At 41.4% G+C, this 17,391-nt stretch overlaps 4 protein-coding genes and 3 non-coding genes across 43 annotated transcripts in view; 2 read left to right on the top strand and 5 right to left on the bottom strand.

The window, feature by feature from the left end:
• LOC111076266 (DNA N6-methyl adenine demethylase) overlaps positions 1-17,391 on the bottom strand; it is a 40,069-nt gene that overhangs the window by 14,375 nt on the left and 8,303 nt on the right. For all 34 annotated transcript variants that reach the window (XM_041593217.1, XM_022369983.2, XM_041593213.1 and 31 more), the window contains exons 2-4: positions 16,524-16,756; positions 1,380-1,441; positions 240-313 (exon numbers count right to left, since the gene is read on the bottom strand). In XM_041593217.1, the coding sequence (XP_041449151.1) occupies positions 240-313; positions 1,380-1,441; positions 16,524-16,595 (208 nt within the window). In that variant the 5' untranslated portion in view covers positions 16,596-16,756. The remainder of the gene's footprint in view (positions 1-239; positions 314-1,379; positions 1,442-16,523; positions 16,757-17,391) is intronic.
• LOC111076273 lies at positions 6,361-9,513 on the bottom strand. 4 transcript variants are annotated; one of them, XM_041593249.1, is made up of 4 exons: positions 9,492-9,513; positions 6,996-7,251; positions 6,754-6,930; positions 6,361-6,665 (listed from the first exon to the last, which is right to left on the bottom strand). In XM_041593249.1, exons 1-4 carry the CDS (start codon positions 9,500-9,502, stop codon positions 6,486-6,488), a joined length of 624 nt encoding a protein of 207 aa, XP_041449183.1. In that variant the 5' UTR covers positions 9,503-9,513; the 3' UTR covers positions 6,361-6,485. The 4 variants fall into 4 exon arrangements, with proteins under 4 accessions (XP_041449183.1, XP_022225702.1, XP_041449185.1 ...); XM_022370010.2 differs by having other exon boundaries at positions 6,996-7,235; XM_041593251.1 differs by lacking the exon at positions 9,492-9,513 and adding an exon at positions 9,376-9,380 and having other exon boundaries at positions 6,996-7,235.
• Trnak-cuu lies at positions 9,118-9,190 on the bottom strand. Its single transcript has one exon. It is a non-coding gene; the product is annotated as a tRNA-Lys (tRNA).
• Trnak-cuu lies at positions 9,648-9,720 on the bottom strand. The gene has a single exon. It is a non-coding gene; the product is annotated as a tRNA-Lys (tRNA).
• On the bottom strand, positions 10,136-10,208 carry Trnak-cuu. Its single transcript has one exon. It is a non-coding gene; the product is annotated as a tRNA-Lys (tRNA).
• On the top strand, positions 10,443-11,301 carry LOC111076272. The gene is made up of 3 exons (XM_022370005.2): positions 10,443-10,722; positions 10,793-10,969; positions 11,047-11,301. The coding sequence occupies exons 1-3, from the start codon at positions 10,462-10,464 to the stop codon at positions 11,215-11,217; spliced, it is 609 nt and encodes a 202-aa protein (XP_022225697.2). The 5' UTR covers positions 10,443-10,461; the 3' UTR covers positions 11,218-11,301.
• Positions 11,372-13,224, top strand: LOC111076215 (pickpocket protein 11). The gene is made up of 6 exons (XM_022369905.2): positions 11,372-11,766; positions 11,827-12,108; positions 12,171-12,270; positions 12,328-12,519; positions 12,595-12,819; positions 12,874-13,224. Exons 1-6 carry the CDS (start codon positions 11,417-11,419, stop codon positions 13,165-13,167), a joined length of 1,443 nt encoding a protein of 480 aa, XP_022225597.2. The 5' UTR covers positions 11,372-11,416; the 3' UTR covers positions 13,168-13,224.

Raw genomic sequence — 17,391 nt, 5'->3', positions numbered from 1 at the left:
AGAACATAGAATAACAACAACAACAACACAAACCACACACAAACAAGATGTGGAAGTTGAGGGGGAAATGGGAAGGGGTAGCGTGAAATGTGTAAAAATCAGATCGATGACCGCCACTGACTGAGAGCGGACGGACGCATAAATAATGAGCAAATGAGTAAGAGAGACACAGAATTACAGGGGGCAACCAACCCAGACAAATCCTCCATTATCCCTCTCCATACACCGTTTGAACTTACCTCTGGAATTGGTGGCCGCATCGGCTATTTTCTGGAAGGCATCCAAATAGGCGGCAATTGCCTGTATGGCAGCCCTGTAATAAATAAATATAACAGCATTATTACTCGTATTATCCATGACAGCATAAAATAGTCTCAACTACTGGTGGGCGACATTTCAATTGAGAAACATTAAGAAAAATTAAGAGAGAGAGAGAGAGAGACAACTGCAGTCACACTGCTCATAAATAAGTGAAGAATGAATTGGAAGGTTGAGCTTGAAATACCCTGGAATATTATTATATGGGACTCTTTGGTAGAGACTATCATTTATGCTGAATATGATAGTATTTGCTAGGCATAGTAATGCTTAATTAACTCCGTTTCCACGTATTGTGCCATGACGTATAATACCCTCTTCTAGGGTATCAAATCATGCTTCTCAAGCTATGCGTCTGTTTGGATTCGCTATAGTGGCTACAGCCTACCCCCCTCCATGGATGTGTGTCAAGCGCAATGGGCAAGCCACTCGGTGCTAGTTTTGGCAAACTCTGACGATCCCCACCTCGGACAACATGATTTGAGGTAATGATTAATGCAATCCGCATGTGTGTGCATGTCTTATGAGCACATGTACAGACATTTGTATATACCCGCCATATACCGGTGCCCAGACATTGCCCTGTCCGTCCCCAAAGTGAATTTGGGCCAAGACTGAGCATAAAAACGGAAAAAAGCAACAGAAAGAAAATGAAATAAACAAAATACGCCAAGACGACGGCGTCGGTGGTCCGACCCCAGGCCCCACCAGCCCCTTCTTCTCATACCAATCAGCTCAGAAATAATCATAGATATGTATGTATGCACATTTGGGGTATGTCTGAAACAGATTTAGATTGGCTTAAGATATGCTTTGGACTAGTCTCAGAAGCAAATCCAAATATCTTTTTGGAATACCATTAATATGAAGCCATTTTGTTTGTTTGTTGGGAAATCGAGATGCGGATAAACAAAATTTGTTTATTTATTCATTTGCATATCTCGTGGTGCCCGTTCCGTTCCTAAAGTTTTGCAATCGCAATTGGTTTGGCTCTCCATTCAGTGCCGTGGAAGTCCCATGCGTATAATGATTTCCCGCATTGGGAAATCCGTTTTACTCACCTCAAGCATGTGTGTAATTTGCTGGCCTTTGCCACGAAATCATCCCACAGTGGAGAAGTATTCTGCAAGAGAGAAAAAGAGAAAAAGGGAAATATATTTAGTTAGCAATCAAACAATCAAAGCATCCTCGTAACCTAATGAAATATTCTCGGGACAAGTGCCCCAATATATCTGATGTAAACTAAGCCCCGACATAAAGGCAAGAAAAGCCAAGGAAAAATCAATAAGACGAGTCAAAGCCCGAGCCAAGGAATACAATAAACTTCTCATCTATGAGGAAATTACTTTCGGATGACATATCAAGACAAATCGGGCGTACGTGCTACATAAAAAGGTTTTTCTTCAATACATTTGGGACATCTCAGTTGCCACAGATGAGATGGAATTCCAGATACATACAGATCATTTCGGTTTGCCTTTGGCACATTTCAAATCCCATTATCTCGCACAAAAGTTCAAAGTTCAAACTGCTGACAACTTTCCATCCACATGATTTTCGCTCGGATTTAATCTAATTGAGTTTGACTTTTGTTGTCTGTGCATTTCATTAAATCTGAATAAAGCTAAAAAAAAAAAATAAAGCAAAGTTGAACGAATAAATGACCCCACAACAGGGGTCAAATGCAGTTAGTAAGCGAGAGAAAAAGAGAGAGAGAAATGCTCTATAGCACATAATATAATCAAATTGGGGCGACAGCCAGCATATGGTTCGACACCACAGGATATGAGCGGGCCACAGTTTGGGGAGCATTTAATGGAATTCTCTTCCTGCCGGCAGAGTTTGCTAATTACATTTTGTTCGTTTCTATATTCAGAAAAAAAATTAGTACAAAAAATTGATGTGTTCTCGATGCTACGAATGCATATAGAGGCATTTCGATACCCTTTAAATTGGGTGTCTGCTATTAAAAACAAATTTTCATATTTAGGTAACTTTAAAGATTTTAAACGTGATTAAAGGTGGTCAGTTAATGCTTCCTTGTGTGGATTACCAGCAACTGATTAACATAAGAGTGCCCTCCCTTTTACCGTACTATTAAAACGTATAAAAAGCTTTCCATGAAGAGGGTAATTTTTACTGGGAGAGCTCATGATCCATAATCCGTAAACCGTTCCCCAACACTAACGACTCATCGCCATTTCCCTTCATTCTCTTTTGTGCCTTAGAGAGAGAGCTTAGCCAAGAGAACGATCCCTAGATGCTGGTGTTGGGACTCACACAGCAGCTTTGCTCACAACAAATCTTCTCCAGCTACTTATTTGGTCAAAACCACAACAGCTGCTGGTCAAGTCTCAGTGTCAGGCTGGCGAAACGGCAGCAGATTATTAAGAGACAAGAGCCATAAAAGGCAACTAAAGATTTTATGTGTGTGTACGAGTATACAAAAAAATGACAGAATAAACAGATAATAGTATCAAGTAGAGAAGCACAAAACGGTCAATAAAAGTGAAAACGGGTTTTCTGGTTTCTTTGGTTTTGCTTTGGGCCATTTTAATGTTTCAATTACACAACAAATGACATTGAAAGTGAGTGCCCAAAGGAGGAAGAGACAAGTCACTGACCAAGTCACCCGCTATTAAAACGCTGAAGTAGACGATAGACAAATCCATTCCCATGCCATCCCTAGAGCCAAACATCAACGTCAGCCAAATGCCAAATGCAATTCCATTTCACTTTCAGATTTTGCGCAATCAACCACGAAATGAAGTAAAGCGAAATAAATTTAAATAAAAGCCAGCAAAATGTCAATTGCAAAATCGATTTGAATGCAAAAAGGCCCGAAATGTAGCCGGCTCTGGGCCAGGCCAGGGCAATTGCATATACAAAACTCAGACGGGGCGAGTGCATTGGACCTGGCCAAAAGCCGAAACCGTCCGAAACAAAGGGGAAAACGGGAAAAGCCAAAAGAAAAAACAGAAAACCAAGCAAAACGGAACGGATATCGATTTTTGGACATTTTCTGCAAGCTTTTCGGTTAACCCTCCCAAAAAAATAAAAAAAACCCTCAACAATTATTGTCCCAACAAATGAACTTCAATGTGCCATTCGAGCGACAATAATAATAATGCTCGTAATGACAAAATATACCACCCTCAACAGATAAATAAAAGAGAAAACGAAAACAGAACTGAACTGAAAAATGAACTTTAACAATCAATAAAATGTACGCTACATTATAAATGTATGTACATATGTATGTATTTGTCAGGTCAATGCTTGAATTCACATTAATAATCCATTTTTTTCCTGTACAGAGCCAAGCAAACTACGAGTTCCATGGAGCTTGAAAGCTTTTGCAAAGCCTTTTTCGTATGCCAAAAATATTATCTACGAAGCACTTGGGGGCCAGACCTTTTCCTCTCACTATCACTATACAATGAGAACATTCTCGTTGTCAGTTCACTGAGAATAATCTAATGAAACAACATTTTCTGAGAGCGAAAAAATTACAATTATAAATACATATACACATTTTATATGGATAACCCGCTTACATACATTAACGAATCTATCTTTGAAAAGTGTATGTGCAAGAAGTTGCTGTAGATTCAAAAAGAATCTGACAGTCGATGCCGCCTTTATTGTTTTCAATTCCTCTGTTGGTTCTTCGTTTATATATGTATATACATATGTGTGCATGTATGGTATCTCTGCCTCCCCCTTCACAGATGAACCATATTTGGCGTTCGTTCGCGTGCGATTTTCATGATTCCGGCTCCCTTTCAAATGTCAGACCCCATAGGGAGCTGTCTGAACATGCAATTAACCCACCCCAAAAGTGGTTTACAACCAAATGTGTGCAGATATACAATTCCAAGTGAAACATATATCAGATCATTAGGCCAGAGAAACTTGCAAACTTGGTTCATTATAAATTCGTTCAAGATCAAATTTCTCCAAGACCAAACTTAAGATTCATTAAAAAAGTCGTGTGTGGGTCGGCCTTAGCCAGAAAGAATTCGAAACTAAATCAACAAAATATTTAATATTTCTGCTCAAGGCAGAAAGAATCAATAATTTCCATAAACTTTTAAGCTGGATTTTTCCAATTTTAAAACAAAATTCGACTCCAAATCGCTGCCCACATAATTTTTTATGTATTTTTTGTATGTTATTTTTGCAAAATAATTTTTTTATCTGTAGAGTGTGTGTGTAGCGTGGCGTGGCGTGGCGCAACCAACGTCGAACGACAACTTGATAAGAGTCTTTTGCCCCGTCTGCGTGGGTCTCCAGCAAACTTTTTATGAATGAACATTTCGGTTGTCATACGGAGAGGAGGTGCCACCAGGCAACTGGCGGACCCAAACACGCAAAGCTGTCATTACATTGACCAGAGCCCCCAGCCACAGCCGCAGCACGCGTTGGCGTTGGCTCAGAGACTCGAATGGATAGCGAGAGAGCCACGAACTGAGTCTTGGGTCTGGGCTTATGAATGAGTGCGGCACACAGATAAGATGGAAGGGGACCAGGCATGTCAGGTGGGTCACCCCCTTTAATAGAAGTATCCGCTTGGAATACTCTCGAATATAGTGGATAAACTATGTATCTTATAACCGAAGTATAAAAGAATATACGAATCGTTACCGCAAATCTGTGGCGTGTATTCAAAACACTTTCCAGTTTTTAGCAGACGAATCTGTGGGACGAAGCAACCACGAGCAATGAGTGCAATGCCTCTCCCTCACCCACCTTCCTTCCCATGGTGCATCCATTTATCTTGGCAAACTGACGCTCGCTCGGTGAACGCGAGACACCTAAAAACCCACAATTTATGCCAGTCACAGACTCTCTCAGCAAAACTGGAAAAGTTCACACACAGAAACAAACACACAGGAACATTATAAACTCTTGATCTTTCCAATAGCCTACAAAAGCAACCTACACGAAACTGACTCCTCTCAGCTGGTTCACAGCCTCATTCATGCAACAATTTTGTTGCTGTTTCTGGTTGCTGCTGCTACTGCTGCTGTTGCTTTTGCTGGTTGCTGCTGCTGCCGTGGCTGTTGCTGTTGCTGTCACCGTTTGATAATGCCCCAAAGATTCCCCGAGTCTAGGCAGCAGCAGCTAGAAAGAGGCGGAGCTGGGGTTGGCCAAAAACGGGTTCAGAGTCTCGTCCTACATAGCACATTTTGGGTTACCACAACAACAAAAAAATAAATAAATAAAAATAAGCTGTTCCTTATGCAAAATCTAGCAGAGTCTGTGAAGAAGTTTGCACTGATTGATTTTCTATAAGATCCAACGTATATGAAGTTTGCTTCGGGCCATAATTTCGCTAGTTTTCGGTGCTGGGACAAGGAGAGGCGAGGGTAAAGTCGTGCGCTGCTAATTTGCACCTACAAAAAAAAAATAGCTTCAGCTTTAGAAAGTAGAAAATTATGCGGCAGGAATATGAAATGAAAGTGCTTCCCAATCTATCCCTCCCTGAAGGAAGGAAGGGGGCTCGAAAGTTTACAGAAACCTCCATCAAAACAACAAAAAATTTTCTTTTCAGTTGGCAAAAGAATGGAAGACAATGGCGGCGGGAGAGCGAGCTGCTTGGCAAATCGATTGGATTGTAGGCGATGCGAATCCATCAATCGATACTCGCAGTTATGCTGCCAATCACCGAGTAATTCAATAACTGACAGACAGTTGGCTGCATTTGCATATCGCGCTTCTAACAATGCCCCATTTGTGACCCCAAAAGACTCTGACTCCGACTCCCGCTGAGGAGTAGGGGGGAATATGGTACGTAGTTTCGGTTTTTATCGGCGTAACCAAAGAAGGGGCTTGCAACATGCATCCAAGCGATATGGAAACCGCAACTTGAACGCTAGTGGCAGTCAACGCGTGCCACGAAACCGCAAAAACAAAACGGAACGAGAAGTTCATCATAATGGAAATACTAGCAAGGCAAGAGCTACCATGAAATGTAATCCCCATAGATATGATGAGGGAAAGAATTGCTTCTGTAAAAGAAATAAAACTCAACTTTTATCCTTGGTATCCTTGTTCCTTACGGGAATACCTTTTATAATATGTATACGTGTATATGTATATGAACCCACGAAATTTGCTTTTATTTAAATCTATCTTTAGCTTTGAGATGATCGTCTGCTCTCTCACTTCTTAATCTTTTCAGCTTCGCCCCTGATTTCGAAGCAGACACCATGGGGACGCGGGACATTCCTTTCATCGAATGCCTCAAAACTGATGACCGTTTTATAGCGTCCGCTTAGGGTGGCACCCCGTATGTTCTTGAGCATCAGTCTCAAATCAAATGGTTCATGGATGAGCGTGGTCTGAAATAATAATCCACACAAAAACACACGAGCTCAAACGTGAGAACTAAAAGAAACAAAATTCCAATCGCTTGCTTGGAAAACTTACACCTAATTTTTTTATGCAATGCTGTTCCACATCTTCGCGATTTGTGATGAATGACGTCCAATATTTGAACCAATACTGATCCTTGTCGTACATCATTGGGCAAAAGTCCTTCGTGGCCATGGTAAAAACGGTCGGCTCCCAATTTCCCCGCTGGTGGTGGAACAAGGCGAACTTGGCCTAGAATTGGGTGTAGGGGGATGAGATTCAACTTAGTGGTTCGGTTGCTGTGCGATGGGAATTACGGCTATGCGATCGTTGGGCTGTAGATCCCAGGTGGTGGTGGCATTTCCCGATATGTGTATGGTATCGGCCTCCTGTTCGACTTTCAATTGATCGAAATTGATGGCGTCGCGAATGAAGATTGTTCCGGGCGGAGCTTCGGTACATGGTGTAAATATATCCGGATCCTCCAGCAACAGTTCGTAGTCTGTGGCCCATATTCCGGCCAGGCCCACATGGATCAGAAATAATATTTTCCACATCTTTACAATGTAGGAACTGTTTGGTCACTCTTTATATAGCCTCATTGTGTATAGTTGTGTAAGGGGATGTATATGTATATATACATACGTAATTGCTTCAGCTAATTATCGGATTAGCCTAACATAATTTAATCCCAGATTTGATCGATAATCCGCACGCGAAACAATGAATGCATGCATTATCATGTCAGAATTGCATTTTTTATGCCAAAAAAAAAACTGTAATATATGTGATATATAGCGCTAAGATAGGAAAGATTTGCCTCGAGAGTTTTTATGGATTTAAATTACAGTTTGTATCCACTCGCTCAACTTTCATTTGACATTGAGAGGCTGATTGAATTCAATTTTGGTTGTGTTCAAAAAACAAGAGAATAATACAAAAATGTAGCCCAAAACTATTTTGCATAATTGGGCGTGTGTGGTAGACGAGACAACAGTGTCACACCCACCATAATAATAATAATACAACAGCGGAAAACAATTACAAAAACAAGAAAAACAATCCCTAACAATATCTCGGCTTGTGTATCGCAAAATGCAATTTCATATTCATTAAAATTAATTGCTCCTTGATTGCCCGTTCGTTGTAGATGGAGCAGAAATTTAACATGCAGAGCACTCAAACAGACATACATATCCAAAGTTCGAATCTCTACAGATTTCGCCTGCACAGCACAGCACAGCATGTCACATGTGACAGACAAACCTAAGCGACGGGCAGCAGACAGACAGAGAGAGACGGACGGCAGTCATCATGCAGTGGCAGCAGTGGAAAGAGCAATAGTCGTGTTTACACTGCAATCTAATTTAAGGAATAATGCAGAGTAATTAATACAGCTATCATCATGCTTGAGGCTTCTCTTTCTCAATTGTTCCTTCTTTTCTCTTCTCAGATTACCCTGTCTGTGTATGTGGGAGGAGGACAAAGAGAGGCTCTGAATTCATCAACAGTTTTGTGAGAGAACTTCACCATTCACTTAACTGTAATTGAAACTTTGCTTAGGTGCCCAGATGAGATGCGCAAGGGAATGAGTGATAGCTTAAGTAATGGCTAAACGAGACGTGAAAAAAACCTCTTTGATTTATGCTTGTAGCTTCGTTAGGGCTGTACTTTAAGCTGCTCTCTAAATTTGCACTCTGGGAGAGCAAACAAACACAAGCATTGGAAAGAAAATAGTTGGATGTGCAGCAGAGGCTGGGTGCGGGATGTCTTTCTCTCTCTCTCTCTACCTCGTTATTACATATGCTTGAGCAGCAGCAAAGAGAGCGTAAGCTATTCGCACGTGCCTGCAGTAACTGTTACAGTACAGCACATACAAATATGTGCACTAAAAGAATGCCATTTCCAGGCACTCATATGTGGGCTCCTATTATTCTTTCCGCTCTGAAGGACCTTGCACTAGTTAGCCACAGCCTGACGGCATCATCCTGTTCCCATCCTGTTAACCATAAAACAACGACACACAGAGTGCATTGTGAACTGTCGTTTCGATTTCCAGTCGAGAGACCTAACCTTGAATGTGGCTTTTAGACATTTTTCAAACGAGCAAACAATTCGAACGGGCGAGGGAGAGGAAAAGGAAAAACTGTACACGATATATTGTCATAGAACTGGCAACACATTGCGTCAGCTGCGAATGCTGCCATAAATAAAAACTCATTAGCTCTGGTCTATACCTATGTATAGACGTTTACGTTTGTATGTGAGTACTCGGGGGCGTCTATGTCTATTCTTACGTCTTAAAACCCCCACAAAATTGAGATACATACCATGAAATACGAAAAGCTGTAACGGTTAAGCCTAAGGGCAAAGGTCACACAGACTAAAATAGGGAAAACATTCAAATAGAATAAAATAAATATAAGAAGAAAAAAGTTGCGCCCAACGTGGGGCTCGAACCCACGACCCTGAGATTAAGAGTCTCATGCTCTACCGACTGAGCTAGCCGGGCACCTGAGAACAGGGAAACCAAATGGCTAACAACACGATAAGAACCTTATGATATACATAATTTTATGTATCAATATTTTATTCTCAATTGGGAATAAATAGAATAGATATGTAAACTTGAATTTGTATGACAGAAAACTTGTAAGTATTCAAAAAAAAACGTCAAAGTTCCTCAAGGTACTTTACTTGAATAGCGAAACATTAAGAGTTTTTGCTAAAGGTTCGATTTACCAACATATGAATTAGTATTATGTTGAAAACTTAAATGCATATTTTATATGCACCAAAAACTAGTCTACAACCTTGCACTCATAAAATATGCATAAATAACAAACAGGCTTTTCATTTTAAATTGACTGTGTGATTAGTCCAATATTAGGCCAATGAATTGGAATGATCTCTTTAATTTCCATTTTCAATAAAAAATATAGGTAATAATAAACAAACAAAATAAATGTCGCCCAACGTGGGGCTCGAACCCACGACCCTGAGATTAAGAGTCTCATGCTCTACCGACTGAGCTAGCCGGGCATGTAATTTGCTTTTAAAAAATATCTGGAAGGAATATAAGATATATGTATATAGTATACACAGATTCATACATATAGGCACATACGTTTTTTTTATAAAAAGATTTTGAATTTTCCGAGTAAAGATCATCCCTAGGATGTAATAGACATGCTCGTATATGATTCCAAACAGTAAAAAAATGTAACGAAATTTTGAACAGCCATTCAACATATTTCAATAGATTAACTACCGATTCTTAATCGCTTCGTTTTCTTTGAATTTGTTTAATTTGTACCATATAATTTCTGAGAAATAAAAAATATTTTAGTGCTATCCTATTGATTGGATATACATATATAGTACCTACATATACTAGGAACATGATTTGAATCTATATCATTTATTCGGATACCAAACGAATATCGAATAAAAAATGCGCCCAACGTGGGGCTCGAACCCACGACCCTGAGATTAAGAGTCTCATGCTCTACCGACTGAGCTAGCCGGGCGTGTGAGCCTTCCCAATGCTATCCGTATCCGGCTAACACCTACCTGGGCTGATATAGATCGAATTCGTGATTCCTGACTCCATTGCGCCATGATATAAATTATAGGGCATCGTTTAAAAATGGTTTTTGGCAACGCCCTTTGGTGTATTCCACCGAACTGATACGATCGGATGTGTTATTATAATTGTATAGTTTAGACACCCAATCTGTATATAAAAGGGCCATGGCGGAAAGTGTCTATCCATCGCGAAAAATGTTGAACAAGCCAAAGGCCTTCTGCGTAGTGCTCCAGCTGAGTCTCGTTTGCCTCTCACGAGCCATCGAGTACGAGTTCATCCTGGACAAGGATGGTTTGTTCGCGCCCTGTGAGAACTATCCGGGTAACCCTGCCGGCATCGACGCCCTCTTTGACATGTCCAAATTTGAAATAACACTGAAGGCAGAGTCCACCGTACAAATGGCGGGAGATGCCGTGATCGTTTGGCAGGATGTTAAACCGAGCGATACCGTAACGGTGAGCGCTCAGCGGTCCCTTTATCCTTTCCTATCTATACATTGACCATTTGAATCATATTCACCCCCAGATGTTCGCACAAGTCTATCACTACGAGCAGGGCACTTGGCAGAAGACGATGTTCTCCGCCAGCAGCAACAACTTTTGCAAGAACATGTTCGAGAAGAACCAGTACTGGTATAAGTTCTGGACGCAGCACATCATCAACTCTGACGAAGTCAAGAAAACTTGCCTCAATACCCGCGGCGTGAGAAAGTCTCCATTCCCGATTCAATCCACAAGTCCCTGTCTTCGCTAATGTCTCTTAACGTTCCTCTATTTTAGTCCTTGCTGAAACACGAGTCCTTCGACCAGGAGCTGAAGGTCAATGTGAATGTACCCAATATGAATGGACGCTACAAATTGGTATTGCTCTTCGAGGCCTTCGACAATCGCAATGTGAAGCGTCCAGTGTCGGTTTGCACCGAACTCCGTGGTATGATCCAAAAGGTCTAAAGGTCTATAATAATCATGCATGTTGAATCCGATACATACATATGTACTGTGAAATATCATTAAAATGCATTTGCAAGCATCAGCTGTTGTTCAAAAGTCTAATTATATATGCATGTGGCACATAACATACAACAAAATACAATTAAAATTGAGATTGCCATCAGGTGGCGTACATCAGGGCATTACAGGGTGCCCCCGCATGGCAATGCTTCTCTTTCAGTCCATCATGGAACACCAGGAGGACAGCAAGGAAAAGTGCCAGTCGCACGACTGGTGGGCCGAGTTCTGTGAGGAGTCGGCCGTGCATGGTATGCCATATTTAGCCAGGCGGGATCTGCACTGGGTGGAGCGCCTCTTCTGGCTGGCCATGGTCCTGGCCTCGGCCTACTATGCCATCAGCAGCTGCTACTCCCAGTGGGAACGGTTCCGCAACAATCCGATTGTCTACGAGTACGAATATCTCTTTGCGCTGCGAAACTTCACCTTCATCGGGATCACATTGTGCACGAACTACGAGACGGAGAAGCAAGTGGAGAAGCTCATCAGAAAGTGAGTGGCCCGTATAGAGATTATTGAATAGTATTTCCTCCCCTTTCCGTTTCTATCTAGCACTTGGTCAGTGGATCTCACACAGGACCCTGTCAAGGCAGCCTATTATAAGGAGTTCCTTTTTGTTCTTAACCGTTTGCGGTATAATAATTTGAAGACGCTGAAACCCTTCGAAAACGACAGCACTCTGAACAATCTGGCCTATGTGGAAATGCTGCTGCAGCTGCAGGAGAAGGTCCTGCCACATTCCAAGCCTGTTCTCATGGCGCCCATCATCACAGAGGTGGGTCTCTGCCAGACGACGAGCCAATTAACCCGCTATGGCAGTCCCTATGGCCAGCTGTGAGTGATGTTTATGCTCAGCTTTCATCTTATGTTCGCCTCTTGATTCATTGATCTTCCAGACAAACCCTGAATGTGACACCTGTGCGGCAGTGTGGCTTCTTCAACGAATGCCAGTTCATGCACAAGCCCTTCAACAGCATCAATACCCATGTGTTTCTGGTGAGAGTCGAGCATCTTTGTGGTAAAACTCAACTGAAATTGAGGATTCTTTTGTAGTTTATGCACGATGTTAATGAACTGATGCTGCCACACGATAGACGGACCGTCGCCTTCGATGCCAAGACGAAGAGCTCCTACGTCCTCAAGCTGCTGGTCAGCTCCATTTCGGCGGACAGGGAAGTGCGCAACCTGCCGGTCGCCTATCGCAAGTGTCGCTATCACGACGAGAACAATCTACAGTACTATAGCGTGAGTTTCCATTCAGGTCGGTTCTTCAAGGGAAATCCCAATTCCTGATCTCTCTCTTTCGCCCTCTCTGTTCAGCCGTATCATCCGAGCCTCTGTCGCCTGGAGTGCCGCATCAACTGGGCTCTGAGCATGTGCCATTGCAAGCCCTTCTTCTATACGGCTGCCCCACAGGCCCCCATCTGCAATGTGACCGGAATGCTCTGCCTGGCCGAATCCAATTGGCTGGAAAAGCCCTGCCATTGCTTTTCCCTGTGCCGAGAGACTACCTACAGCATCATCGAGGAGTACGAACAGAGCGGAGTGAGTATCACCTAAAACAAAATGTATCTGTATTTATTTATCTTTCCTTTTCAGGGCGATCAAAGCTACGTGGGCGAACAGTTCGAGCGGACGATCATCATTAAACTGGAACTGCCCAAGATGGGCATGAAGCGTCGGGTTGTGTTTAGCACGGATCAGCTGATCATGTCCTTTGGCGGAGCCATTGGCCTGTTTCTAGGTGCTAGCTTCATGACCATCTATGGTCTGATATATCTAATGCTATACTTTCTGGTTGTCCAATGTCGCAAATGTCGTCCCAGGAAAGATAATTCGCTGGATGGAAAAAAAGAAAGTGTTGCACCATTAGGAAACCATTTTGTTGGGTAACTTTAATTTTCCTTTACTTTAAATAAACATTTCCAGCTTTCTTTATTATGTCAAATAAAATCTCAGCTTTTAACTAGGCTTCAACTTAAAGTAAAACAAATCTAGAATAGTATAAAGTACACAAACATACATACATATGTATTTATGTATGTGTAATGAAACATTTCCTTATGACACGTACATTAGCAGAGACATAAAGAAATGGAATTGTTGTCAGCTTAATGACATCAAAGTGGTTGGATGGCTCGCGATTATGGCCTGGCCAAGAGCATCATAAAGAGAGGCCCTAAAGGGGAAGCCACAAAAGTGGCAACTTAGCGTTGCAGAGAAGAAAGCCACCATGCCACACACCGTTCGCCAGTTGGGGGTTCCGTTCGGTTCAGTTCAGAGAGCAGGGAAATTTTCACTTTTTGCGGAAAACAGTGAAACAACTGCAATGGAAAATTACTTTAAAGCGGAGATTTCCTTTTGTCAAATGTGACAATTTGCCCTGACTCGAAGGAGGGGTGGGAGGTAGTTTATGTTGGGTGTCTTCATTTTACATTCGGCCACACTTGGCCAAAAGCCGAGTGCAGTCAACGAAGCGAAACGATGCTTTGGTATTATTGTGTAAAGCTAACAACCTTTAAAGTTTTGCTTAATTTTAGTGGTTTTTTTTTAAAGTTTCTTTGGCGTTGCCTTTTCTTTTGCGTGGATTTACTTTGCACCTGGATCGGAAAATTAGACGCTTTTTAATTGCCGGCTGGTAGAAGCCGTTAGATAGAGCATATCATAAATGAAATTAGCAAATAATTTAAGCAGCAAACAAAAAAATATAAGAAGTTCTTTTCGTTCTTTTACGCTTATTATTGAAGTTGCGACCGCGGTCAGATCCAAGAAGTTTTCTGTTTCTGGCATAAATTTGTTCTGGTCTGTTGCCAAAAAATAAATTAATGCCAAAAGCCAGACGGAGAGTCAGCCAAGCAATTAAAATGGAACTAATTTTAGTGTGGTGGAGTGGAGAATAGATCTCTCTCCCTCTCTCTCTCTCTCTCTCTCTCTCTCGCTATCTTTTTGGGTAAAGTTAACCTTTGGGAACATCTCCTCTCTCGCCTTGAGGTTGCATCTTACACTTTTTTGTGACATTTACATTGGCATTTGGCAACTTTGTGAGAGAACAATAACGAACCGCAGCCGACAATCTTTAGCCATGAATGAGGCCGAGCAAAGCAAAAGCCAAGAATTACCTGGTAAGATGATCCACACACATACACTCACACGTACACTCATAAAGCATACACTCTGGCATATTGCACATGTTCTCTCAGTATATGTTTCTGCTCTAGTTCACACTCAGGTTGAAAATGAAAAACAAAAAACAAAAAAATAAAACCAAGAGCAAAAACAACATCTGCACAATTGCGTGTTGAACAATTTCCAAATTTCATAAATAGCAAATGCACTCGCCCGCGTCAGACAACCGCAGCAGCAGTGTTTGCTCTCCACGCTCTCCGCACTTTGCTCCCCTGCCAAAAAGCTAATTCATAGTCTCTGAGGGTAAAGTGTATATTGATATATTTATATAAGGAGAGGCATTTTCGCTTCTTTTCTTTTTACTTCTCTGTCTTCATGCCTTAAAAGAAATTATGCCACGATTCTGAAAGAGGACTGTGGGGTGTAGGCTTCACCTTATATTAATACACTTTGCCTGAGTGGGGAGTTTAGATGGATTTCCTTATTAATAGCAGCATCAGCAGGCGGCCATAAGGCGGCACTTCTTATCTTCTTTCTTATGATTCCTACTCCTACTCCTTCTCCTTCATCTTCATCCCCCTCCGACCAGCCGCTAGTTTATTTTTGGGGCAGACGAAACAAATTCCAACACCTGTCCAGAGCAGTGACGGACAGACTGAGCAGCTGCTGGGAGGGAAAGAGTGTTGAATGTGCTGAAAATGTAATTTTCGTTTCCAAATGCGCCCCCCTACACTAACTCAGAATAGCAAATGAAGCAAGAGGAAAGAGGACGGACGAAGAACTTTCTCAGAGAATACAACTGGAAATGCCCTTCCCGTGGGAAGTCTTGGGAGCGAATAAGCAGCAGCAAAATGATGAGCTGATGAGATGAGATCAGCATTCCAGTGCATGAAAAAATCATTCTGACTACTGTGATAATACGAATAGTTAGAAACAAAGAATGAGATATTATTGATTAATCTGTTAATTGATTTAAATTTAAAAATAAACCCATCTAAAACTGGTATTATTTCTACATCACATAAAATAAACACTCCCCCTGTGGGAAGGGTATAAATGTATTTGTTTCACTGACAGAGAGGAGGAGCCTCTACACACAGGGCAATGATGTTGAGGGAAAATGAAGGAAGCACTTTCTGCTTCCGAGTGGTAGATATTCTAATGTATTACCTGCTTTAAATTCATGCCATTAGTTCCTAATCATTGGCAGCTGTCAGCAGTTCATCCAATCCCAATACTAGTCCACCCCAACCCAACGATCCCCTCCCAAAAGGCTCGGCACCACTCGGCATTAATTTAGTCTTGTTAAATGAAATTGCCTCGATCCGTGTGTGCTCCACGTTATATAAGCGCAATAAACAATTACTATGTACGAAAGTAAGTTGCCTCAAATGGCGTCATAAGAGCTATAAATTATTGATACCACACAATAGACACTTAGCAATAAAATCAATTAATGATAAACGAAAAAGAAAAAAACTGAAACAACAAAAATTGCGCCAAGCAACGTTTCGTCGTGTCTCTCCGCCGAGGCCTTAGATAAATGCGAACAAAATGTGCGGAATTTTTCTTGTTTGTCTTTTTTTGCCATTAAAACAATTAGAAGAAATATACGTTTTTCGGTAGAACAAATATAATTTCAAATCATCTGTTGGTCCAAACAAACTATTACTTTTGCATTAATTTATGACAATATCCGAAATTAATGGTTTTCTGTCTGACCTTGCTTTTAATTATTTTGTTTTTTCTCTTTTTTTTCTGCGCTTGAGGTTTTTGTTTACACGCGAGAGAATTCCGGCCAAATGCTGAGAGTTCTTGACACAGTCTGAGAGACAATTGGAGACAATGAGAACAAGTTACAGCAAAAGGAAAAAGCAAAAGCATAAAGCACTCGTCATTATTCCATGTTGTTTGTTTATTTTCCGAATTTTGTTATTTGAGTGGGTTCAAAGAGAACGGAGAGACAGAGAAAGTGTGGACGGAGATTTCCCCAAAAATTGATATAGAATTCCCAGAACAGAACCGACAAACGGAACAGAACTTTCTGTCGAAATGCTCGTGTTTGAAAGTGATTTCGAATTTCCGCTGAAATACGCTGAAAACATCAAGAAGAACTCACTCACCTTCATGTCATTGATAATCTGTTGGAACAGACTACCCAGAGCAGAGCTATCTCGTTCCAGACTTAGATCCATTTTTCCTTAGTAGTATTTGACTCTTGTTCTCGGTATATGGTATGTCGATCGAATTTCGGATTTCGTTATTCGTTCGCTCGCTTGGACTAACTTTTTTCCTTCTACATATATTAGTTATTTGATTACTTTTGTTTCATTTTGATTGGAAAAGCCAAGTTGATCTGTAATAGAAGAAAAAACATGGGTAACATATTAATGTATAAATAGAATTGTTTGACAAACTAATCTACAAGCACTTCCGAGTGGAAATCTCTGTCTCATGTGGATCATAAATTTTCGTATACGCTACTAAGGCGTGTCCAGACGAGCTCTCGTAAATAATCCAAGATGTAAAACGATGTCTTCCCAAACAAGAAATTATGCTTAATTATGACAGATGAAAAGAGTGAGTTTCCCTTTGTCGTAGGCGCAACATTGGGACTGCATTTGGGGATCGTTGACCCAAATTTAGAGAGCTATCAGTTTCGTGATTTATTGGTCATGCAGTGGGCCTAATTGTTAATTATTAATCGATAATTGACATGGGGGGTGGGTGGGCATCGCATGTCCGCCCACAGGAAGTTGCAAGTTGCGCGTCCACAACATAAATACAAATTATCATTGTCAGCCCCAGACAACCTGAGGCCCATGCAAACGACTTTCATTAGGGAAGTGCAATAGTTGTGACCCATTTGTAGACCCCCACCCCACACCACCACTTGGGTACGGTACGTGTCTGCTGGTGTTCTCTGTAAGTTTTGTGGGTTTCGAAAGTGCAGAGCAGATAAAGAGTAACTAGATTTCCATGCAGCCGAAA

The sequence above is a fragment of the Drosophila obscura genome, unplaced genomic scaffold (genome assembly GCF_018151105.1).
Source record: "Drosophila obscura isolate BZ-5 IFL unplaced genomic scaffold, ASM1815110v1 contig_186, whole genome shotgun sequence".
Lineage (NCBI taxonomy): Eukaryota > Metazoa > Arthropoda > Insecta > Diptera > Drosophilidae > Drosophila > Drosophila obscura.
Note: the sequence above shows the minus strand (reverse complement) of the source record. Positions and strands in the feature narration are given on the sequence as shown.